Here is a 25724-nt window from a genome sequence, read left to right as displayed (position 1 = left end):
TATAATTCAGCTGCTAAAAGCTTCCTGTTTTGACTGCCAGTTAAATGTAAACACCTGAAATAAAGCTACCACTGATATCTTTGCCACAAGCAGAATAAGCATATTCTTCTCTTTGCATGTTAATTGGTTAATTCATGTTTTATTCTGTCATGTATTGGTGAGTGAGCGGATGACGTCACGAGGAGTCAGCCGCAGCTAGTCGGACATCATGGTGAGCCTGGACTGTTTTCGTCATCAACACTCCTAGGCGCTTGAAAATATTGTTTTCGTCGTGCTTTTTTTTTTAATCGTTTTGAAGTGCTTTTGAAGTCTTGTGCTCACTTCTGCTCCTTTGATGAACCGGTTGTATCGAGATGTTTAAACTTCACCGGCTAGCTTTCTCCCACGCAGCATTTATGCTAGCTGTTGACACCAATAGTTCAGGATGACGCCAAGCAACTTTTAATAACCTTTAACGTAACCCAAACTTTTAAAATGTGTTTTACTGACGTCAAATCTAGCTGTCCAAAGTCAGGAGGACACAGTTCACCAGTTAACATGACCTGTAGCTCTTCATAAACACACGACAGGTGACCTGACGGTAACACCGACGGCCACAATTTAGTTACGTTAACATTCATAACTCGAGTCATGTCGTTTTAAATACATAGTCTAATATAAGTGATGTTTCACGAGATTACATAGTCTAATATAAGTGATGTTTCAAGAGATTGTGGACTCTAGTTCACTTCATGTGGGCCAGTTATTTTACATGTCTGTCTGCTTTAATAAGCATGTCCCGCCCCTTTTGATTGACAGCTGTCATATTTACCGTCTATGGTAGGGCTGGGAAATATATCGAGTTTTTAAGATATATATTGATATATTTTCAAACAAGATAAAGGGTAAGACAACATTGTTAATATGGATATAGTTTATGTTGCATTAAAGTAATGTTATAGAGGTGCCAGTTCACCTTTTTCTCATCTCACTGATGATGACTGACTGTCTGTCCCTCTTATCCCTGCTCCTCCTCTCTCTCTCTTTTATTGTATTTAAGGAACGTTTTTATTTTATAATATTACTTTTTAAATTCACAAACAGGTAGTTTATTTTTCCATGTGCTTTCACTGTTAATAAAATACATATCGATATATATATCAAGTATCGCCATTCAGCTAAACAATATCGAGATATGAGTTTTGGTCCATATCGCCCCAGCCCTAGTCTATGGCTGGAGCCAATGCATCAGTGCATTGGAAACGGCTGCTTTAGATTTTTATGCAAAAATTTGCTTATTTATTTCTGTTAACGCCACAGTAAAAGAAAGATTTTCTTGGTTATAAACTGTCTATTGACGGGCAAGCCACAAAGTGAGCCTGACAGAGAGATCAAGCATCCCTGCCATTCTTAAGCCCTCATGTTTTGATTAAAAATTATAAACAGATGCGATTAGATGTACCTGTAGCTAATGTGATTTTATTGAGCCTTGTGAAAAAACGAAATTGATGGTATTTAAGACACCTGTAAGCACAGCTATTTGGAACTTTGAAAGGCTTGGTATTATTGAAATTACACGGAGATATACATTTATTTAAGTGTTTGTTCATTTTGCTGAGTCTCAGTTGAATGTGTTTACTGTTATAAGTCTGCCGTGGATATTAAGCTTTTTAGGAAACAACAGTCAAGAAAAAAATGCACAAACTTGACGTCATTTAAGGTCAAGTAAGTGAATCATGCAGGTTTTTTCTTTATTTTTCTCAAAAGCGGACTCAGGTCCATAGACCACTCAAAGCACTTTGTCCACTCTAGCCAACAGATTAACCTTATTTTGATTAAATGATCCTATATGTACAAACTAACTGCCATGACTTTTTATTTTATATATGCGCTTCTAGCTGCTGAGTATACAAGGAGCGTGACTTCCTCATTTGATGATATTGTTTGGGCACGTCTATGATTGCACCTAATCTCCCAAAACATTTGAGCTGTACATTTCTGAAGACTGGTTTATTTTGTGACTTTCTAAGCAGAACGCAGCTTTAAATGAGCAAACATCCAGGCCCGAAAACAAGATTGAAATAATTGTTCTTTACTCCTTTAGTTGACACTTTAGTTCTTAAACACTTCAGTGAGAGAATAAATAATAAAGGAGTAAGGGACCAGAGTCAGGACGCCCAGCTTTTAGAAAGAACTTTTATCTGTAAGTCACGATTCCATTACGCCCTCCTATTCATTTTTCTATCTTGCTCGAGGCAATCGTGCAAGTGAAATTACTGAATTTGAAACTTAAATTGGCTTCTGCAGGCAGTAAAATTCCTCAAGAGACACTGCTTTTAGTGTCTCTATTTTCTGTTAGCGTAAGGTTGACAATGTCTCAGCAGGGTTCTCCAACACAGCAGCGTCTCACTGAGGCTTTGAAGACATCATCATTCCTCACATTTCTTATCTGAGTTTTTTTTTTGAGAGAGATGTAGAGACACGCTCGAGTTGCCATGTATTGATCCAACATCAAGATCAAAGGATTAAGGCTCACCAATTTAAATCCAACATGTTGAAAGTGTGATGTTTTCTAAAGCGTCCAGGAGTCACAGGAGTTGACTCAGCAGGTTCAAGAGTTGATTTAGGGATACGTCTGTGTGTGGTTGGCTGGGAAGTCTGACAGGGAGTGGTTAGAAACCCTGGTGTACATATCTCTATTACCTCTGACTCTTCTTTGCTTGTCATGAAGTCATCCAACATCTCCCATTACAAGCCAGCAATCGTTACAGTTGATTTTTCAATACATTTATGGTGACACAGTCCTGTAACTAGAGTTTGTTGTGTTTCTGCTGTTTCTCCAGAATGAAGATGAAGCTCTCCGTACTAATTCCACTCCTGGTCCTGCTGGCTATTATAGACCTGAGCCAAGCCCAGGTCAAGACCTCTCTCCTGGATTTGACAAACAGCATCGGGAGCATCCTTCCCAGCCTCAGCCGACCTGCAAACCATAGCAGGATCTTCTATGCAGTGATGTTTGATGCAGGAAGCACAGGGACACGCATTCATGTGTACACATTCATCCAGGGTGACTCAGGTAATAGCTGGTAGTACTCTGACCTGCTACTTTATGCTCTTTTAATCACATTATTATATCAGCATGCAGGGTGAGAGGCAGGTTAAATGATGTCTGTTAATGCAGTGTCGGACATTGTATTTGCACTTTTAGTCAAATACTATAAAGATATAAAAAGATTTTACAGTTACAGAGTTACAGTTGGGTAAGAAGCTGTCTTTTTTTCATTAATTCAGCTTGAGTTCTGTAAACCTGCTCGCTTTAACCGCAGGGGATAGAGGTTATACTTGAATTCCTTAACTTTTTAAGTAATAATCCTATTTTGACAGAGTCAACATGCCTCATTTTTGAATAAGTGGATATAGTCTACGTGTGTATGCTAAGCAGATTTCAGTGTCTTAATGCTTTAAATAGCTTGCTGCATATTTGATGTGGGTGGATCTTGTATCTTTTAGCAGAGCTGCCACTTTTGGACAATGAGATGTTCCATTCTATAAAGCCGGGGTTGTCTGGGTATGCTGACTCCCCTGAAATGGTGAGTTCATTTTCAAATCTAATCAATGATATTGAGCAGAAAGGAAAGGTCTGCTGGCTCTACATTGTATTCAGAAAGGCTGCTGATAGCCTCCCTCAGCGGGGAATCACATTTCGCTAATGAAAGTAGGTAGGAAGTGAGAAGAGCAAAGTGACAAACAAGTGACTGATATGTAACACTTGAAGTGTTTTCACAGCTCTTACCAGTCACCCTGTTGTCAGTGCTGAGCAGTGCTGTGTCGTACTGTTTTTAAAGGCTGCACACACGGTGAGGATGCTGCTGAAGGTGGCCAAGAAGACTGTGCCTCGTCTGGAATGGAAGAGGACTCCAGTGGTGCTCAGAGCCACAGCTGGACTGAGGCTGCTGGCCGCAGAGAAGGCCCAGGCTCTGCTGGAGCAGGTAAAAAAGAGTGCAGAGGTAATGAGACAAGACATACTGTTGGGAGCTCTGCAAAAAAAGAGAGCAGTTTTTTTATTCGGGGAGTTGTTAGGCGCTACATTGTCTGACAGTCTGAAAGGAGTGTGCGACCTCTTATCCATAGAAGGAGCCAGCAGAAAGAAAGGAACATTTCTTCTGCTATGGCAGATAGTTCAGACACAAGAGGAAGAGTATTGTTATCAGAGTGGTGGGAGCTTAGAGTGGAAAGATAGTAATGGATGGCCCTGGGGCACCTTGGAAGATAAGTGATACTTTATTAATCCCCTTGAGGGGATTAATTAATCCCTTCAAGCGGAGGGCACCTCTGGATGAGCTACCATTACAGTAGATGACATTAAGGCCATTTCTCTGCTGCTCCCCCTTTCTCTCTCCCTCTGCTCCCTCTCTTCTTCTTCTCTCTCTCTCTCTAGGTTCAACATGTGTTTGATGAATCTCCTTTTTTGGTCCCAGACAACAGCGTCAGCATAATGAACGGCACCAATGAAGGTAACGTCTGCCCACCCTCTGCCCTGACAAGCAACACTTTCGTCAGTAATCACAGCCACTCATGTTCTCTGCGCAGCGCTTTAGAGGTGGCATCAGAGATTCCTCTGCCCTACTTAAAGAGTGGGGTGTAATTTCTATGATGAATCTGTGTTTACTAAACATTTAACTTAATTACAGGAGATTATCTCTGTCGTTTATGATGACTCTCAGGAAAAGGAACTCACTCTCCAACTCCAAGGTGTTGAGGCTTTAGAAGCTGTGATTATGTGCAGAAAATGTCTGTTGTGCTGCAGTGTCAGTGATTTGTCAGCATTTCAACCTTGTTTTCAGATATCTTGCGCTTTCTCAAGTGTTCGCACATCTTCGTTTATGTGTATGCCGTCAACAGTAAATTCTATGAAAATTTGTCATCAATTTTTCTGAAATGAACCGATATTTCAGCTGTAATGTCGTATCTCTGTTTGCTTATCTCTTTTATGAAGGAGTCCTGGCTTGGATATCTGTCAACTTTCTGACAGGTGAGTGCTGTAAACTCATATCTGGGCTGTCTGCAATAAAGAAGACAATATATCTTCCCTGATTCTGTTGTATTTTCAGAGCTCAACTACAACTGCATCCAAATGTAATTTAGTGCCTGGGTTTCTCAGTGTCTTATTATAGACCCTGGTTCACACTAACTATGATCAAAATGATTCTGTAGCCCAAAGGGGAAAGCTGTGATATTAATCAGACTCAGTGTTTGGATTTCTTGTTCTTTTTCGACTTGCACATTCTGTATCAAACTGGCCTTTTGAAGATAACATCTTAGGTGTAACTGATTAGCTCCGCTCTGTTGTGGCTGCGGGATTAAAGTGTGGAATGTTTTTAGGTCACCTGAAAGCACAAACGAAGAAGACAGTGGGGATCTTGGATCTGGGAGGAGGATCCACGCAAATCACTTTCCTGCCAAAACTCAGGGTAAGGTGTTTGTTTGCAGATCTGCGTACAAATCACAAAAACTTGTTATTCACTATTTCTTTCTTATTCCACCTCAGAAAACCATCGGAAGTGTTCCTGTTGATGATTACATCGGCAGATTGGACATCTTCAACTCAACATTTGAACTGTACACCCACAGGTAACAGATTTAGTGGTATGTGTCATATTACAGTTTTACTACTTGTGACCACATCAGTTGTTTCTATTCAAAAGGATTTATTTTTATTTTTAAGTAGCTTACTCTGACCGACTTGTCACAGCAGTAATGCAGAAATTCATGTTGAAACTTTTAAACTTGATCTGATTGTTTTTAATTAGGACAGCATCTATTATCTGATTAGTCATTGGGATGTGAATAATAGGCTGACCATTTGTTTGGCCTAATTACAATATGACTTGCGTGGTACATACCCAGTCTGTTCCTGTTCACTCTTTTAACTGTTTGACAATCTTATTGTCCTCCATCTAGTTACCTTGGAAATGGTCTGATGGCAGCGCGACTGGCCACACTAGGCGCTCTGGGTGCAGAAGGTACTGTGCTTACATGATGAAAAGGTGGCCTGTCGCCATTAGCTGTGGGTCAGAGTTGTTCATTGTGTGTGTGTCCCTGATGGAGACAAAACATTGAGTCAGTTCTCCAAGCACTCTCTCCTGCCTGCATCTTCCTCCAAACACTCAGTAGAAGGGGGTTAAACTTGTTATCGTAGTAAGTCTTTTCTGTCCACTAAACAATTCAACCCAAACCCTGAGATTAATCACTGAAGAGCTTCAGGGGAAATCGAGTTGGTCCCCAGTTCTTGGGACATACTCAGACCACAGTAACCATTAGTGAAGCAGTTGAGTCAGTCAGAAAATTAAATGAGTCATGTTTCTGCTCTCACAGGGTTGGAGTGGCGGGTTTTCAAAAGTTCCTGCCTGCCAAAGAAGTTCAGGGACAAATGGACTTTTGGAGGGCTGACCTATCAAGTCAGCGGGCACCCAGATGGTAAGATCCTGTTGATGTATTGTAAGTGAGTTTAGACAATTCAGAGCTATTAGTGTGGGAATAAACAATTTTAAAAATCCCTTTGAAGTTCATTGTGATGGGTTTAACCTTACACTACAAACACACAGAGGGAATCAGAATGACACATTTGAGCAAACACAGAACTCCCAACTTGTGTGATAGCAGCCAAACATCCGTAATAAAGCTTTTAAAGCCCATTAAAATGGACTTAGCGGTATTACACATCATTTCATGTTGTTGTTCCAGTGAAAGATGCATAATTCACACGGCTGTCTCTGTTTTCTCTCCAGGTTATTCAGGATACAAGCTCTGTTATCAGGAGGTACTCAAGGTGGTGAAGGGGATTATTCATCAGCCCTACGAGCTGGAAGACAGCAGCGTCTTCTATGCGTTCTCCTATTACTTTGACAGAGCGGTGGATGCAGGCCTTATCGGTGAGCACACACTCTCACACACACACACACACCTTACATAATTATACAGACCCAGCAGGATGTTATTACCCATCCCAGTGCCAGACACAGGCAGGACAATTTGAGTCATCAGCACCTGTCTCTGTGGATTTGACGAGTTATAGGTGTGCAGGTATTAGAGAAATTGCTATCCTCTGCCAGTCTGAAAGGGCACCTGCGCTGTTATTAGTATTAAGGGAATGTAAATGTAGATCTTCTCTCGCAATGATAGGTATAGCATTTCAATGTAAGAAAATTCCCCAAATTCCCCCCCCCCCTCCCATGTTGCAGATGGGGTCCAAGGAGGGTTGCTGGAAGTCAGACACTTCAAGAAGAGAGCTAAAGAGGGTGAGAACCAATGCATGGTAACAATGACAGATCTGCAGCTCTATGTACTTGAGACACAGTGCGCATCTCAACTGTCTGGACGAGTGTCCTCGTTGCTTTCTGAAATCCTGCCCTCAGCCTCTCAGCAGAATACAGATGACTGATTACCCATCCTAACAGACACAACTCCCCCTCTGTCTGCCTAGTGTGCAATAAGATGACCAAGAACCCTCCCATCAGTTCTTTCCTCTGCATGGACATGACCTACATCACTTGTCTGCTCAAGGACAGGTTCGGTTTCAAGGAGAGCACCGTGCTGCAGGTGAGGCAGAACTTACAACATGTGATGAACAGAGGCAATACAAAGTAAAGCTCATTTTATATGGTTGTTAATTATTGTAAAATTCACTTCTCACATATGAAGTTGTGTTGTTCAGTTTAAAAAATTTAGGAATCAAAAGCTATGAACTCTTACTTAAATACATGAGTGCATTTAAAATAGCCTCCATTCAGTATTTGTTTCTATGATTTAAATAGATTATCGATGATGAGACTAAAAATGTGACATTTGAGAAAACACAAAATGTACTTTTTAATTAAAGTAGTACTACAAAATCTCCTGAAAAGATTGAGTCCCTGACTTTGTACAAAAATTAGAAAAAACAGGAGCAAATAAAAAAAGAAATCATAAAAGACACAAACATTGTTATTTTTTTTAATTCAATAAATACAAAAGGCATTTAAGTGATTTGGTGTTGGGTTTCCCCCCCCATCTAGTTGACCAAGAAAGTGAACAACGTGGAGGCAAGCTGGGCTTTAGGCGCCACATTGGATCACTTCCACAACCTGAAGATCCACTGAGGAGGAGGAGGAGGAGGAGGAGGAGGAGGAGGAGGAGGAGGAGGAGGAGGAGGAGGAGGAGGAACAAACACTGCTCATAGTGGGCACTGCCTTATCTACCAGCCTCAGACATCTGCTGTTTATTTTTGTCTAACCTCATGTGTAATTTGTCATTTCATTTAAAAAGCAATTATTCTCAAGTGTTAATACATTGAGCTGTAAATGAGCAATGTGTGCCTTACTCAGAGAACAAGTGGAGCGCTGGAGGTCCACACTTGGGAGTGGAAGAAGTTAACCAATACCACGCTCACGCTGAGTCAAGCAGATTTGGGCATTTTGTTTCAGATGGAAGTTTCTGTGTGTGGTTGTGACCAGTGTTTACATGCAGCAGTGTGATATACTGAGCTGTAACAGGTTTTTCTTATCAGTGATACAGATAATAACGTATTCTCTTTCCTGGTGCATTTCAATTTGACCGTCAACTTAATCAGCTCTGGCAGGACTCAGTTTCTACCAGAGAATATCATCACTACATTTCAACTTCAGACTTGTTTACAATGATGTTTTTTAGAACAATGCATGGTCATAATATATTTTCATAAACTTTTAAACCCGTCTCAGTTTTTCTTTGGGAGTATCTGAGTTCAAAAACTTGAGGAAAAATGTTGTTTGTACAAGCGTCGCCATTTCTCACTTTTCAAAATAAAACCATCATCCGTTGCTAATTACAGATATCTACAGGGGTTAAAGTCCTTGATTATTCTATATACAAATACAAGTCTACATTTAGTCCTCTCTGACTGACAGTGTAGTTCTGCAGAAAATGGCAGTGTGTGTGTGTGTGTAATATTTCATGATGGCAGCCTACAGCAGCGCCACCACATCTTCTCCATATGCATGGCCTTCAGTCGTCATGGTCACCAATTCATGTGGCTGTGAGAGAACTACCACTGAGTCTGCGGAGCCTGGAGGGACACAAAGGAGAGGAGGTAAAGAGAAACCAACTGTGAGCATGAAATATGACAAACAGTGAGTCACCTATCAATCTTGCAGTATATGTTCAGAATGCTAAGCTACGTCCGTGATGAGAGGACAAAACTCTAAAATTACATTTGTCCTTGAGTTTCTGAATGCTCTCACCTGGTTATACTTCATTGTTTAAATGCTGACAGGCCAATTTAATAAAAACAGAAGGACATTCAATGATCCCTTTAATGAGCCTATAAAAACATTCAGAGTAAAACACCAAGGGAGTGGAGGGGTTGCATATCGACTATGAAATGCAGATTAGAGGGGAAAAAATCTCAGAGTTAAAATCAACAGATAAATGCTATAAGCTCTTTTTAAATATGCAACAAAGTAAAACTACCAATTTAAATATTGACAAAAAATGGAACTGTAGGCCTTTCTTACAACAAAGGGACACACAACAAAGCAGAACCAAAGTTTTGTGTTTTTATTTGTTGAAACTGTCAAAAGTGTCGACTGAACTGTTGCTTTTTTTGCAGTGCTGCCTGTTACATAAATACCTTATTAAGTAAATTGCACCATGAGGTAATAATATTCTAATTGTGACCCCCATTTTCATTTAGCGCTGCAGCTCTCTGGTGTTTGGCAGAAGTTGTCAATATTTCTTTGAAGTTTAGATCACAGAAAATCCAGTCGGACAAAAAGAAATGGGAATGTAAGCCAAGGAAATAAACTTATAATTCAAGAGACTTTACTATTAAAAAAGTAATCCCCTAAACGTGGTTATCCTGTGTTTGTTGGAGAGGATAGATACATTGTACAACCATAAGAGTTACATTTATAAACCTGAGGCTGTGTCATTTTGACAGCTAGAGACCGACAGTGTAGCAGAATTCAAATTGTAAAATATGATCATATATGTTACAGTCAAAGTGTTTTTAGTGACTTCTATCTGTAATGTAATCAGCTGGTAAGTGTTTCTGGAGCAAACAGCAGGACTACAACAAAGAGAGAAAGAGGCGACAGATGGGAGAGAAACATCCAGAGTATAAATAGCATCACAATACCCAAACATATGTATTTATGTGCCAACGGCAGGGAAGCAGGTGTTACATTTAGCAGAATCACTAAGGTTCATCCTGAATCTACTAGCAGGCTGAGGTTTTCTCCGTGCAGAGATGTGTCATCACTGAACTGGTTGGCAACACTTTTAGAAGATTTTTGTCCCTTTTTCTTCTTGCAAAATTACATCTTTCTCTTTCTTTTTTTTTTTACAACCTTTAAACCTGAAATCTAGACGACACCATTTTTTCTTACACGAGTGAGAAGTTTAAGATTGAGGTACCGACAGGTTGTTTGTTTAAAATCTGAAAAGAGTTTTTAAGGCAACGAAAGCAAAGCAGAGGTACAGTATGAAAGATCTGACAGCTGCTCTCTGATTGGTTAGTTTGTTTGCTTCCAGGAAAACATCTCAAAGTCATGAAAACACACAAAAGCTGCTTGAAAAGAAGTGGCTACACAAAGAACACCAGCACAATTACAAAAAAAGAAATAAAAGAAACATCAGAGAGAAAGACAGCAGCTCGTCAGCTCGACTCAGCACTTCTGACATTAACATTAACACAGTGTACAGCGGGCTGATTGGGCTGTGAGACGTCATATCTTACCTGGTGATCTCAGCATAGCGTGGTGGAGGTTCATGGGCTCTACAGCTGTTGTCATGGTGACCATATCATCTGCATTTTCACCATCTGCCTCCAGCAGGCTGCTTTGTGTGAGAGCCTCACCTGTCGGACACAAACAGGCAACAAACGTTTGACATGGTGTGTTCCTTTACTTTTCAAACTTCAATAATAGTCTACACACACATTTCCAAACATGTCTGTAGATTTTTATTTGATAAGAGTAATCATACCTTCATGTTCATAATTCGTGTTCACATTTGAAATGTCTCCTTGTTTCTTGTTTAGTGGCTGTGCAGTCCACGCTAATGTTATAAAGGTGATGTAATCATCAATAATCTCTGGCCACAGAGGAAGTAAACAAACTGCTGTTAACGCTATTACTTTTCCTGATCAAACTAAATTCATTTGAGATTATTAGCCGTTCTTTATTTTTCCATACATCACATGTCATTTTTTTCTTGTCTGTTAGATTTCTTACTCTGAAAATAAAGGCTACATTTTTTTCCCTGGTTCATTTTTCCATATCATATCATATTAAATAAATATTCAATTAATGATTTCGCTATTTGTCTGGGCTCTTAAAAATTAAACTAAAATAGTGATTCACAGACTTTGGTGTTAGCCGATCAAAGTTCTTTAAATGAACTTTGTAGTGATTTAATTGACTGGTGTACTCACCAATATCCAGTTATAGTCTGATACAGATACTGGTTCAGTATCATTCTGTATTGAACCTCTCTCAGACACATGTATAGATTCGGTTAGTTTTCAGGCACTTAGGATAGAGCCGTGCGTAAAGCCGCAGACGCAGCTTTAAATAGGACAGTGTGCTAAGTTACACACTACACTACTGGCTCTTTAACAGAATGGAAAACATGTTGGCAACAATGTTGACCTGCTTCAAACACCATGACAAACACTCTGCTTGTATGATCAACTTCTCAGAAGTTCACAAGTACACGGTACTCTGTTTTATACTCATCCAGCCCTGAAAACAACAGTAATCCACTATACTTTTCATTCTTTTCATGAACCCTATTTTAGGATAAACACTTGTCTGAGACATCAGTGTTCCAAAGTGAAATCTGCTCATTACTTCCAACTTTTAAAGTTACCTTTTGACGCCTTTTCTTGGGGTTGTTTTTAGGACTGTCCTTATTCCAACAAAGTCGATTTAATAATTCATCTGGTATAAATAACACAGAGTCTCCCCCTCTGTTGTGAAGCTACATCTTTCTTTTTGCTCCGTTTTTTTACAAAAGACCAACGTCTTTGGGGAGGCTGACCCGAATAAATCTGCTGTTTATAATTAGAGCTTTGGCAGCCGTTTCCTCTGTGGTGATTCAGCTGCCGTGCTTCCCACTGCTACACAAATGTGACAAGGAGGAAAACACTCTGTCTGCTCTCATGTTTCATGCCAAGAAGACAACCTAATTTAAGCTGATTTTGTACAATTAGACACTATGTTTGAACATACAGAGCTCATTGAGAGATGCTTTTATTCTGAAGCGGTACTGGAGCCGATACTGAGAATAGAGGCAGGAGTGAACAGTGGTGCATTTCTCCACAGCTGCAGTGGGTGGATCTACACAAACACCCACTCATTTATCAGAGTAATTTGTTCGTTGACGGCAAAAGGAGCTTGAAGACATGAGTTTTAGTTATTGTGCCGTTTTAATTTGGTGATTACAGACAAATCTGACCCCATCACAAGATGCCCGACAGGCCTCTCTAGCTCTGCTATCTCTGTTCTTCTAGAGATATGAGCCGTCTGAAACGATTCAGCTACTAAGCCTGAAGAATAAAAATCTTCATGATTAATTTTTAAATGCTAAAAAGGCATTCATTATTCAAGTAATGTTCCTAAATGTAACTTAAACCAACACTTTCTCTGTGCACTTTTTTTAAATGTATGTGCTGCTTGGAGCTGCATAATCCATGGATTAGCATTACTGCCTCCTGCACAGGGTGTGTGTGTGTTACTGTGTGTGTGTGTGTTTGAAGGAAAAGAATAATGCCAGTGAGAAAGACCTGTTTCTCTGCTTTCAGTGCTGAGCCCCTCCTCTCCGTGCCTCTTCCTCATGTGGACGTTCCTGCTGCCCGACTGAGAAAACGTCTTCCCACAAATCCCACAGTGATGAGGCTTCTCGCCTGGGACACGACGGACAACAAACATAAAGAGACGTGAAATTATGTGATCCTGCTTTGAACTGGTGCAGCATGCATCTCGTCAAGGCAAAACAGGATATAGTGGATTTTGGAGGGCGCTAATTAAAAAAAACAGTGCTGGGACGTTCCACCTGTAAAATCTGTTCCACTCACCAGAATGAACGAGCATGTGTTTCCTCAGACTGGAATACTCTGCAAAGGATCGCCCACATCCATCTGCTTCACACAGAAAAGGCTTCTCTCCTGGAAGCAGCCGCCCACCCCCCAAAACACACAAGCACGAGCACACACACACACACACACACACACAGAACTCCATTTAACAAAGATTTACAAATATACAAAGCATTACTTTGCAGAACTGCATGCATTCAATTATTGGATGAGAATATGGGAAAATGGATTTAAACAGCTCAAAGCAGTCTGGAGGTGTTGAACGCAGCTCTTTTCCTGTTTATTTTACCCACAGTGACAGCCGACCTAATTTGACTCAAACTAAATTATATAATATTTAAAAAATCTAATCCATCTTCAAATGTTTCTTTACCATTTATTTTTCTTTTCTGATACCAACTCAAAGACCTGAATTTGTGAAACGGCTGACACAGAGTATGAATATGGTTCAAGTAAGCTAAAAAAAGATACATATGATTATTGTTACGCCAGGTGCAAGGCATGAGGAAGTTCTGTGATGTGTGATAACACTGCAGCTGCCTGTTAGTTAGAGCTACAATGGTGTGAGTGCATGGTCCAAGAATCATGCTCTTCATCGGATAGGTCAATTGTTGGCTTGCAGATGTGACTCAGTGGATGTACATTACACTTAATGTATGTGATAAAGGCAGTATTTTGTTTATATTGTGCATGATTACATCAAAATTGACTTGCAAGTGATTGTGCAGCCCTGAGTTTTACCATCTGTAGGTCTGTGCTTTCACCCTGTATGATAACACTAGTTTCAGCCTTTGCATACTGTACGCATGTTATTTTACTGTCGGGGTTTTTCAGGGTGATTATTGCCAAGTTACTGTCAGCCTGCTTCCAATGACTAACTTTACAATGTCTGCTGGCTCTACGCCGTTTGTAGTAGTTTCAAGAAGCAGCTCAGAAGAATGTATTCATGTTGAAAGAAGAGAATTTATTTTGACATTTCTGATGGCAGTATCCATATCGGAAAGACTTTATATTCAATTAAGTTGATCTAATAGCTCATAGAGAGCAGTTCTTCCAGACTTGTGGGTAGATATAAACACTATTTAGTTGATCTGCTGAAGAGTCCCTAGAAAGAAGACGCAGACTGTCTATCAGAAATATTAATGTCACCTTAAATAAAACATGACAGAGGACTGATACTCAAATGCAGCAGTGAATCGGAGGCGCCAGTGCTGCTGACTCTTCACATCTCCACCTTGACTGCACCTTCCAAGCATTAAATGAGCGCAGTCTAATGGTCTGACTCAGTTATTGCTTTCAGCATGTTGGTGCTTTTATATGTATGTGTCTCCCGCTCCCCACCTGTGTGTGTGCGTCTGTGGTTCTTTAGGTTCCCAGCAGTGGTGAACTTCTTGCCGCAGTTCTTCTCCTTGCAGATGAAGGGCTTCTCGCCGTTGTGGGTCCTCATGTGAACTTGCAGCCTCTGCAGCACGTAGAAGCTCTTCCCGCAGCCCTCCGCGCCACACCTGAACATTCGGTCGTTCCTGTGAGAAAACCGAACAAACGAGCCTCAGCGCCTCCCCGCACACAAGATTAATTCAGAGCCCACCTCGAGGTCAGACGGGGCAACCACAAGAAGATTTCCTGCACGTGGTGTGAAGACAACACCTGATGCATGAGTGTACATTTCTTTTCAAGTTTCAGCTCCGATTCTTCCAGAGAGGCAGAGAGTTTTTAAGTTAAAAACCTGTGGAAACACTGTGATCACTCAGCTGTAAAACATCTGTACAGCTCCACTCCGTCACCTAGTCTCCTAGAGGCCTGAGGATAACATATTTAATCACTATTTACTCAGATTTCTCCAGAGTTGTACAGTTAACGCCTCTGAAGTAATATAACATAGAATGATATAGCCACATCGTCTGAAATACCAAAGCAACTATTCTTGTTTGTTTATTTTGGGGCATTTTTAACACAGATTGAAATGCTATACAGAACTCTTTCTGTTGTATATAAATGTTTGGTATTCTGGGAATAATAACAACCTTCATACTTAACGTATGTTTTACAGGTAATAATGGCTTTGATTTTCCCTTAACAGTTCAGTTTGATTGCTCTTATTACATTTAAAAGTGACAGTGTGTAATGGCTGTATTAGCCTGCAAGCTTGTACTATTATTTTTCAATTTGGTAAATGTATCCACATTAGCTAGGCTTTGCACATGGTTGAATATTGATGGCAGCAGCAACTTGTAGGAACTGCTGCCTGGAGCCATTATCTTCAACTGCTGTGCATGTGTGTGTGATGTGTTAAATGTGTGTGTGATGTGTTAAATGTGTGTGTGATGTGTTAAATGTGTGTGTCATGTGTTACCTGTGTGTTCGTGATGTGTTAAATGTGTGTGTGATGTGTTACCTGTGTGTTCATGATGTGTTAAATGTGTGTGTGATGTGTTACCTGTGTGTTTTGAGGTGGTATTTGAGATGAGCCGGCCAGGTGAAAGTCCTGCAGCATCCCTCAAACGAACAGCGGAGGATCTGCTTGGAGAGGGGGCGGCTGGTCCGAGGCGGGAGCTCTCGCTTGTCCCCCTCTGCTATCAAACTGTGCGTGTGGTCACCTAGGCAACAGGAAGAGGAAAGTGAGCGGGGTTGTGCAAAAAACAATCCAGGAGTTGCCAGGTGGTCGGCCTCTGGAGCCCGGCCGTATAAAAAGCTAATCACTGCATAGTGACTGAGACCTGCTGAACAACTGCTGCCAGAAGAAAACAACCTGAAACTGAACGCAATCACTTGCTTTTGACCTGCTCAGACTCCCCACTTTGAACACTGTTAACAGGTCCAATTTTGCTTACAGCGTGTCTGCAGTAATGCAGCCATAAGTGAAACCCCACTGCTGAAAGAAACTTGTCTAATCTAATGCGAGTTGGTGGGAGGGCAGCTATTACAGCGGCTCAGATAGAGGAGTTTTTAGTCCCACACTGAAATCAGTTACAGCCTGCTGCAGACTTCTCATTTACCAATGTGCTCATTACTTCAGGCCCTTTCTTTACTACCACAGCATCTCCCAAGAACACTATATATCTTACATTGTGCTAAAATATAACATCATTGTCTTGGTAAACCTGATAAAAGACATACAAGATCGGATCCAGAAATACGTTACCTTCTTTCCTTTGAACCATTTTTTCCCTCGATCTTAAACAAGCTTAAAGAGGGCAAAACAAATGTGGAGCAGGTAAGGGGATCACCTGTCAGGCTGAAACCCATAATGATCTCTTTTGCCAAAGGAAAGGAAACACCTAATCAACTTTCTAAAGCACGTTGGGAAAAGGACCTAAACCATGTTTCAAAATACAAAGGTGAATTCACTAAGACTGGATTGTGTGTTTGATTGTGTGTGCTTCAACGGATGATGAAGTGAAACGAGAGGGGCCACTTCTTACCGGTTTAAATCCAGATTCAATAGATAAAGTGCAAGTTCATATGTTTATACAACAAGCCTCCTTCGACGACAAAGCCAGTAGCTTGTCCAGATTAAAAAAACTAAAAACCTACTCATCGCTCTCCTGCACAATGGCCAAGACACTTCATACTAGGGCCAGACAGATGTGGGATTTTTGGTGCAGATACCGATATTGCGGAAGGGAAAAAAATTTGATACAGATATATGGGCTTATATCTTTCTAAGATCAATGTTCGATCTGTAGAGATAGATAGATAAGACACATTTATTGTGTTGATCCCTCAAATTCAGTTCTCAAACACTTGTGTAAAAGATGTACACAGTATAATGTAGACAAGACGGTCACTCCACTGAAAAGTAACTGGGCATGTACGTGCATCACCGCTTGACATTCTGGAGAGTGGTAATGTTTGTTGTAGTCCATATAGCACCCTCTGCTGGTGACAGCTAGAAAGAGAACTGCTAGTGTGATACAATGGAAACAATGAAAACAAATTAAATGCTATTTGACTTGTAAAGAATTCTCATAAAATCGGCGCATTTCTGCGATAACATTAGCCGATACCGATATTCACTGGACAAGCCAACAATAGGTCAGACTCTTCTTCACACATGTTAAAGTGTGCCTGTATGTGCTGTGGTCTCTGACAGCCCTGGATGGATTTAACCCTTTAATATGATTTAAGTGATTTTAATGGAATACTTTTAAACTTTATTTACAGATAATTTAATTTTAAAATTTAATTTTTTAAATTTATTTTAAGAATAAGTAATTTAAATACCTGTTAGTAAGTAATTAAAATATTTTTTCAGTCTATCTGTCTGTTAGCCCCTTTATTTGTGGATGACAGTTTTTTGCTTTAAGGCTCATTTGCATAGAAAGGGGGACAATCTTAGCCCAAAGACTGCATAATGGCTCAGTTAAACAAGTTCATGCAGCACCAGAGCACAGTGATGCTGTTTGCTCTGCAGCACAGTTTGGGGTGCATTTTACTCTACAAGTGTGCTTTGTGGATCAGGCCCACAGTAAATTTAAATTATAAGTCAACAGCTGCCAGATGTGCTGTAAAAAGACATCACAAAACATCTGAGACAAAAGGCCACAAAGACAAAGTGTAGAACTATTTCTGAGGCTGTTGTGAAAGATATATTTTGATAGTGACAGCAGGGCAGTGTACTGCTGTGTCTTTATCTTATTTCAGGAAAATTGCCCAAACATCACACCATCATTAGGATAATATCTGTATTAAAACATTTACTCTTTTATGTTCCAAGGACTGTGAGAACTGCAACTGGATTCATCTCACTGCCTGTAACATCCAATACCAGAGCACTGCTTCTTGTGCAATCTGAGGGAATTAAGCTTTGCCAATATATAAAATAATAATATCTCCTTAAAGCTAAAAAAAAAAAAAAACACTGCTTAGTCTCTGGCTGTAACACCACTTTTAAAATGTGTTGAGAGCTCTTCTGGAGAACTTTAGACCCTCAAGGCAATTTAAAGAATAAGAATGTCAAGCATGGGATCCAAATGAGCTTTTTCTTGTTTTTCTTTCATTTTATGTTCCCCTTTTTTTCATTCCCCCAAAACATTACCACACACCTGTCTGTTTTTTTTGGGGTTTTTTTTGGGGGGGGGGGGGGGGGGGTGGGGATATGTTCACTGTGCTTTGTGTGTATTAATAAAAGTATTCATAATATGAAATAATAATTTGAAAACAATCTTTTAATGTAAATAACTGATTACAAACCCAAACAGCATTATTGAGAAAGGAAACTTGTATTGCAAAGCATAATAACCCAAAACATTATTTTCTCACAAACCTAAACATTTCCACCAATGAGCGAAGAAGAAACTACAAACGCAGTGAAGCAGAATTGAAGTCAAAGATCCAGAACAAAAGATCCGGGTGTGCAGGAGATAGTCTGGGAGCTGGTAATGATGGGAATAAAACTCACTCCCCTTTCACTTTTCTAACCTGGACCTCCGGCTGCAATTTGGCTCAGAGGGAGTTCAAAGATCAGAGACGTAGCTAGGAGACACGGCATCCTGAATGTCAAGGGTGAAATCTAACTGGCCGCCTGTGGAGGAGAGTTAAAATGTGGTGTGATGCAGCGCAGACTCCTGGTGAGGGTCAACAGCAAAGGAATGTCTGCAGTTCAGATCAGAGAGGGGAGCTGTACAGTGAGGGGGGGAGATTAAATGTAACTTTGAACTGAGAGGGCAACAGATGAGAAGGACATTTTAGCGATATGAGAATCCATAGTAGACAAGGGTTTGTAAACATATTTATAGCATTTCGTTTCCAAAAACGTTGCCGCTCTAGTGTTTCGACAGCTTTGATTGTGTTTCCATGCCAGCTTTATTCCTCCATTTCAGGTATTTGTGCTAAACTAAGACTGTGGGTAGCTTCATGTTTAGCACACAGACATGAGAGTGGTGTCATTTAACTCTTTCTCGAAAAAACCTAAATAACACATTTCCCAAAATGTCAAACATCTCAGAAAGATCAGATGATCTAATATCCTTCATGTGACATTTTCCTGATGTCTTGTTTTATCACCTGTACACATCTTGTCCTGTCGTCTAACCTGCATCCGTCTACTAACTGCTGCCTCACACTCTCTCTCTCTCCGTCTCTGGAGCCCGCATTAGTCACATTACTAAACGCACATTAAATCATCAGAGACATGGCACACCGAAAGGTACTTAAGCGCGATCAATGTTTCACGATAATGGGGCGCTGACAACTATGCTGGATATTTGCAGACAGATTTGTAAATCTATGAAGACAAAGCAACAAATTCATTTTGATTGAGAGACTTCTGATCAGGAGTGCTGAACACAGTTTCAGTCGGTGCTGATTACACCACATTTTCATCTCACTGCTGACCTCATTTCTCTTCTTTCTGTCTTTGATGCCTGCCGTAAGTAGACCAGCTGATGTTATCTCACACTAAAATGTGCTGCCTCCTGCACACGAGCCTCATTTCTATTTAATTCTCTCTTTTTTTAGCCTTAACCATCACAGACTGCTAGCTTTGAAGCACATACAACTAACACTGCCCACATCCTTCAACGCATTTCTTCCGTCTAACTTACTTTTCAGGCCATTACTGCTTGCGCTGATAAAACAAAGTCACTTTACCGTTACTGACACTTGCTGCTCTGGCGTCCTGGCTGGCCTTGGCATCTCTCGCAAGCTGCGCCCGTGTGGCGGCAATCAGGCTGTCATGTGCCAGCTCCTGTACTCGCAGATACCAGGGAGCGCTGACATCCATCCCATAGTCCCCTGATGAGACCACCTCATCATCATCCTCACCGGGGCCATCTGCGGCGAAGATCAGCGACTCAGAGGAAGCTGTGATGCCTGCCGGGGGAAGAAAAGGCAGAAGGACAATCATTGTGAAACAGGGGAACTCAAGGCCATCGCAGAAGTCTGCAGGATCATCAATGATCCAAGTCCCTTAAGGTCATGTCCCTGAATTCATTATTATTCACCAATCCCACTCAGCAGTTTGGGTTGATGTTTTACTCTGAATGGCTAAGAGGCTGCTGGCAAACAGACACGTACACCCACTGAAAACAACACAATCCCCCTTTATTCAAGATTTGAATTCAAAGTAACAAAAGGCAGAAAGTGATTCTGCCTTCTGAAAGTCTTTTCTATCTGTCACATCGCTCACTGAGTCACAGACTGAACATAGCGCTGCACAAAAGGTGCATGTCAAGGGACCAAAATTAATTTTCTGGCTCTATTGCCAAGGGCTGATGAACCAAGAGAATGTGCCTGCCAAGGATCATTTCTTCCAGCCAAAATAATTCACAGTTTTCTTCATGAAAATGTGTCACCCCATTTCTTTTTAGCTCTCCGTGTAGAATCAGGAGCCGTGCGAGACACAAAGTGCATACAAAAAAACAGATTTAAAGTTTTAATGTGAAACTTCTCAGCCTTCTGAAACGATGTTTGAAAACCATCAGGAAGTAAGTCATCTTACAGGAATAAAGCTTTGATTGATCGTAACGAATGTGGAAAAAGCCGATCACTGTTGCAGACAGGAGGAGTTTGTCTTACTGAAGTTAGCACCACATTTGTGCATGGTGGGTGTAAATTCAAGAATGTGTTCATATGAATAGTTAAGGGTTGGTTAGTTCTTTTACCTTTGGCAAGGTTGAGCAGGACATATGAAGGGCTGTCCGACTGCTGCAGGTCGTGGAGGATGGGTGGGGGACTGGGTGAGGCCTGTGGATGAGAGTGTGTCTGGACCACCAATGGGCCTCGCTCCGACACGCCTCCAAACTCTGACAGTGAGGGTGAACTCTGAGGATCATGGCTAAGGCCTCCATCTGAGGAGAAAATGAAGAGTTTCAATCTCTGCAAGTTATCAGCAAATAAATGCCCAAACCAACCCAGCTTGATAAAACTCCTCATTTTATATATATATATATATATATATATATATATATATAAAAATAAATAAAAAAAACACATATTTATGGTAAGTTATGGATGTCGTGTCTCTTGAATAGCTGAAGCCGCTGGTGTTTTGTTCTGACGGGTTTTAACTTCACTTAAAAACTGTTCTTTCCATAGCAGAGTCGGATCTTGTAAGACTATTTTATTAACACAGGGAAGAAAGCAGTTCAACACATACGTTTCAAACATAAAGGTTACAGAGATGTTGTGACGACAGAATATACCACAGATACTGTGGGAACACTGCATTACATAAACAACAAACTTCAGGTATCCAGAGATGTTTTAAAACTTGATTTCAAATCACTAGATGGGCATTTTCCTCCATATTTATTGTTTAGTAGACTGCTGACACTAGCTGCTGCGTGCGCCCCCCCCCCCGACCCCCCTCAAACAAATAATCACAGCACTTCATTCATTACTGCTCTACACTGTTTACCGAGTACTGAACCTAACACCTGCTATGCACTTTCTTTCTTAGAGCTTTTTATTTTTTAGACTTTAGAGTGTTTAACTTTTGTTTTTATGACTTTTATCATAACAATATTAATTTCTCTGTCTGTCTGTATGAGCTGCCACTGACAAGAGCTGCTAAACTGGCTTTAGCTGTTTTTCTAGAAATGACAATAAAGATCTATTCTATTCTAGTCTAGTAAAAGACGACTGATCTTGACATAAAAAAGATGCAACTCTATCTCACAACTGTCGTTCATGTATGCATTATCATGCAAAACAAGATCCAGATGCAAATAGAAATAATATCGGAAAACAATTGTAAAACCTCATATATCTGATTTTATCACTATTTATTATAATCGCTTGGGGAGTTATAACAAGTTGTGATCATAATATTAACATATCAGCATATGTTTAACTGTTATAGAAGTAAAAATCTCACTTCTTTACGCATGTTGAACATTTGAAACAGAATGTTATCTCACTGGCTGTCATGCTAAACTCAGTCCAGTCAGTCAAATTCAGTGTTGCTGCTTAATGCTCCACATTTCTGCTGGTGCTGAGCAGACACTGAAGATTGGATTTAAAAATTACTTCACTGAAAACTTAAATAAGCTATTCGAGAAATGGGAATTAAGAAACTATTTGATTTGTGTGCCAAACTAGGAAATAAAAATAAAAACTTAAACGGTCTATAGAGCGGCCATAAAGATGAGGGGAGCTACAGATTCAGGTGATAATACTTTCATCACTACAAATAGCTTTCACATTTATTTACCTCTTTTATTATTTGATGCAGTTACTACATAGTTATTTCAAACATATTACATATATTTCATCATTTTGAGATCAGAAAAAAAGATTCAGAAACTGTTTGGCACTGGGTGTATCTTCAATGCAGACATTAAAAACGTTGTGATGTTAAGCTCCACAGTTTCTCATGTTATATGAACAGATATGAATATTAAAGCAAATAGGATAGTCTTTCAGTGGAAATTGCAAACTCCCTATGTGGTGTGAACAACAAGAGTTCTGAAGTGCACTTGTATGTAATTTAGGCTTTGGAGATGTCAAATTTGAGGGATAGCTGTTAAACTACAACTATACGCTATGTCGCAACAATAAAGGAGACAGTGATATAACTAAACAACAACTGAATCACCAGTGGTACAATGCGGCATACAGTAACCCTGAAAACAACTCAACTCTGAACACCACTGATGGTATTTAGCTGCTGACCTGTGAGCTCGAGCGGGCTGCACAGTGTGCTCTCAGCCGGGGCCAGCAGAGGCAGGCAACAGTGTTTGGACTCTGAGTCCTCCAGACCCTGCACAAGAGGGATGGACGCGTTCTGTACAAACTGCACCAGCAGCTGAGCAGAAAGAAAGAGACACAACTTTTAAAACATTGTACAGTAATGGTTTTAAGTTTTATTTAATGTCACAACAACAGTCTCCCCCCCCCCCCCCCCCCCGTAATAAAGGACCTGCGCATAAAGATATGATGACAGGAGTACCTCTGGTTTGGCGTCAAGCTCATCAGAAAGCATGGGTCGCCCTGTGTGGAACCTGCAGAATAGAATCAGCTGCTTACACACACACACACACAAGGAATTTGTCTTCAGCAACAATAAAAGGATAACACTGGTTAATGCAACATGCTGCAGAGTGTGATACTGGAGGAAGTCTAATTCAAACAATAATTACCTCAAATGTGACCTGCTGAATGTGGGATAGTGTGTTGGTCATGCGCGAAGGCTGTAAGTCATCTTTTAGTCCAAACCATCACACAAACAATCACACAAACATCACACAAACATCACACAAACCATCGCACAAACCATCGCACAAACATCACACAAACATCACACAAACATCACACAAACATCACACAAACAATCACACAAACATCACACAAACAATCACACAAACATCACACAAACCATCACACAAACATCACACAAACAATCACACAAACATCACACAAACATCACACAAACATCACACAAACAATCACACAAACCATCACACAAACCATCACACAAACAATCACACAAACATCACACAAACAATCACACAAACATCACACAAACAATCACACAAAACAATCACACAAACATCACACAAACAATCACACAAACAATCACACAAACATCACACAAACAATCACACAAACATCACACAAACATCACACAAACAATCACACAAACATCACACAAACATCACACAAACAATCACACAAACATCACACAAACATCACACAAACATCACACAAACAATCACACAAACAATCACACAAACATATCACACAAACATCACACAAAACAATCACACAAACATCACACAAACAATCACACAAACAATCACACAAACATCACACAAACCATCACACAAACCATCACACAAACCATCACACAAACCATCACACAAACAATCACACAAACATCACACAAACATCACACAAACAATCACACAAACCATCACACAAACAATCACACAAACATCACACAAACATCACACAAACAATCACACAAACATCACACAAACAATCACACAAACAATCACACAAACATATCACACAAACAATCACACAAACAATCACACAAACATATCACACAAACATCACACAAACCATCACACAAACCATCACACAAACCATCACACAAACAATCACACAAACATCACACAAACATCACACAAACATCACACAAACAATCACACAAACAATCACACAAACATATCACACAAACATCACACAAACATCACACAAACAATCACACAAACATATCACACAAACATCACACAAACATCACACAAACATCACACAAACAATCACACAAACAATCACACAAACATATCACACAAACATCACACAAACATCACACAAACATCACACAAACAATCACACAAACAATCACACAAACATATCACACAAACATCACACAAAACAATCACACAAACCATCACACAAACCATCACACAAACCATCACACAAACATCACACAAACATCACACAAACATCACACAAACCATCACACAAACAATCACACAAACCATCACACAAACAATCACACAAACATCACACAAACATCACACAAACAATCACACAAACAATCACACAAACATATCACACAAACATCACACAAACAATCACACAAACATCACACAAACAATCACACAAAACAATCACACAAACATCACACAAACAATCACACAAACATCACACAAACCATCACACAAACAATCACACAAACCATCACACAAACATCACACAAACATCACACAAACAATCACACAAACATCACACAAACAATCACACAAACATATCACACAAACAATCACACAAACCATCACACAAACATCACACAAACATCACACAAACATCACACAAACAATCACACAAACAATCACACAAACATATCACACAAACATCACACAAACCATCACACAAACATCACACAAACCATCACACAAACATCACACAAACATCACACAAACCATCACACAAACAATCACACAAACCATCACACAAACATCACACAAACAATCACACAAACATCACACAAACAATCACACAAACATCACACAAACAATCACACAAAACAAGATTATTATCTGCTCTACCTCACATTTTCTATTTTAACTGTCCAAATAAGAAGCTTTTCAAATGAGTTAACTACATGTATCCTCCACTCTAAAGCCCAGAGTCAGTGTGGGTTGTTTTTGTTGAAGCTGACAGATAAAAAGACTCCGTTATTAACTTAGCTAGCAGGGTTAGCAGTTCACAAACTAGCTACAGGAGCTAGCAGACTGGTGAAGGCGTGCCGGTATCAAAGCATAGGTCACAACGAAACACCGTGCATATAGGTTAGACTTTTCACATTAAAACCATTGTTTTACCTTGTAATAGTTGTCCGACTTAAGTTATAGAGTGACAGAAGCAAGAAAATAATTGTCCCAGAAGAGAGTAGCAGGTTTGCTCTACGGAATCTCGGGTGGAACAATATTTGTGTACTTCCGCGTTTTCCAGACAGACAGGGATGCTTGTGTGACCGACTCCACCTAGTGGTCGAAACTGTGAACTACATGTTTTTTTTTTTTGCACACAAGGTTAGGGAGTGTAAGTGCGTTTTACTGCGAACATATGTAGATAAATATCAACAAATACATGAAAAAGTACATTTTGATTTTTTTTTTTTGTGTGTGTGTTTTACTTTTATTCCCCATGTGTGGAGAAGAGGTTATCACAGCTGTCT

General features: G+C 40.1%; 2 protein-coding genes across 6 annotated transcripts; one reads left to right on the top strand and one right to left on the bottom strand.

Moving 5' to 3' along the window:
- The first annotated feature begins 149 nt into the window (after nucleotides 1-149).
- LOC109982972 (ectonucleoside triphosphate diphosphohydrolase 5) lies at nucleotides 150-8162 on the top strand. 2 transcript variants are annotated; one of them, XM_020632460.3, is made up of 14 exons: nucleotides 150-211; nucleotides 2823-3055; nucleotides 3493-3569; nucleotides 3825-3968; nucleotides 4418-4493; nucleotides 4976-5011; nucleotides 5362-5450; nucleotides 5528-5610; nucleotides 5941-6002; nucleotides 6355-6456; nucleotides 6768-6911; nucleotides 7221-7277; nucleotides 7463-7578; nucleotides 8034-8162. In XM_020632460.3, the coding sequence occupies exons 2-14, from the start codon at nucleotides 2824-2826 to the stop codon at nucleotides 8115-8117; spliced, it is 1302 nt and encodes a 433-aa protein (XP_020488116.2). In that variant the 5' UTR covers nucleotides 150-211; nucleotide 2823; the 3' UTR covers nucleotides 8118-8162. The 2 variants fall into 2 exon arrangements, with proteins under 2 accessions (XP_020488116.2, XP_020488115.2); XM_020632459.3 differs by having other exon boundaries at nucleotides 151-211; nucleotides 3490-3569.
- Nucleotides 7958-25495, bottom strand: znf410 (zinc finger protein 410). Of its 4 annotated transcripts, none has more exons than XM_065963454.1 (12): nucleotides 25369-25495; nucleotides 23176-23237; nucleotides 22986-23054; nucleotides 22676-22841; nucleotides 20698-20883; nucleotides 19685-19906; nucleotides 15531-15690; nucleotides 14435-14616; nucleotides 13073-13162; nucleotides 12782-12901; nucleotides 10733-10852; nucleotides 7958-9061 (listed from the first exon to the last, which is right to left on the bottom strand). In XM_065963454.1, the coding sequence occupies exons 2-12, from the start codon at nucleotides 23215-23217 to the stop codon at nucleotides 8961-8963; spliced, it is 1458 nt and encodes a 485-aa protein (XP_065819526.1). In that variant the 5' UTR covers nucleotides 23218-23237; nucleotides 25369-25495; the 3' UTR covers nucleotides 7958-8960. The 4 variants fall into 4 exon arrangements, with proteins under 4 accessions (XP_065819526.1, XP_065819527.1, XP_065819528.1 ...); XM_065963455.1 differs by having other exon boundaries at nucleotides 22709-22841; nucleotides 25369-25492; XM_065963456.1 differs by having other exon boundaries at nucleotides 22986-23037; nucleotides 25369-25457.
- Between the last annotated feature and the right edge of the window lie 229 nt (nucleotides 25496-25724).

The sequence above is a fragment of the Labrus bergylta genome, chromosome 15 (assembly GCF_963930695.1).
Source record: "Labrus bergylta chromosome 15, fLabBer1.1, whole genome shotgun sequence".
Taxonomy (NCBI): Eukaryota; Metazoa; Chordata; class Actinopteri; order Labriformes; family Labridae; genus Labrus; species Labrus bergylta.
This window is presented reverse-complemented; position numbering and strand designations above follow the sequence as displayed.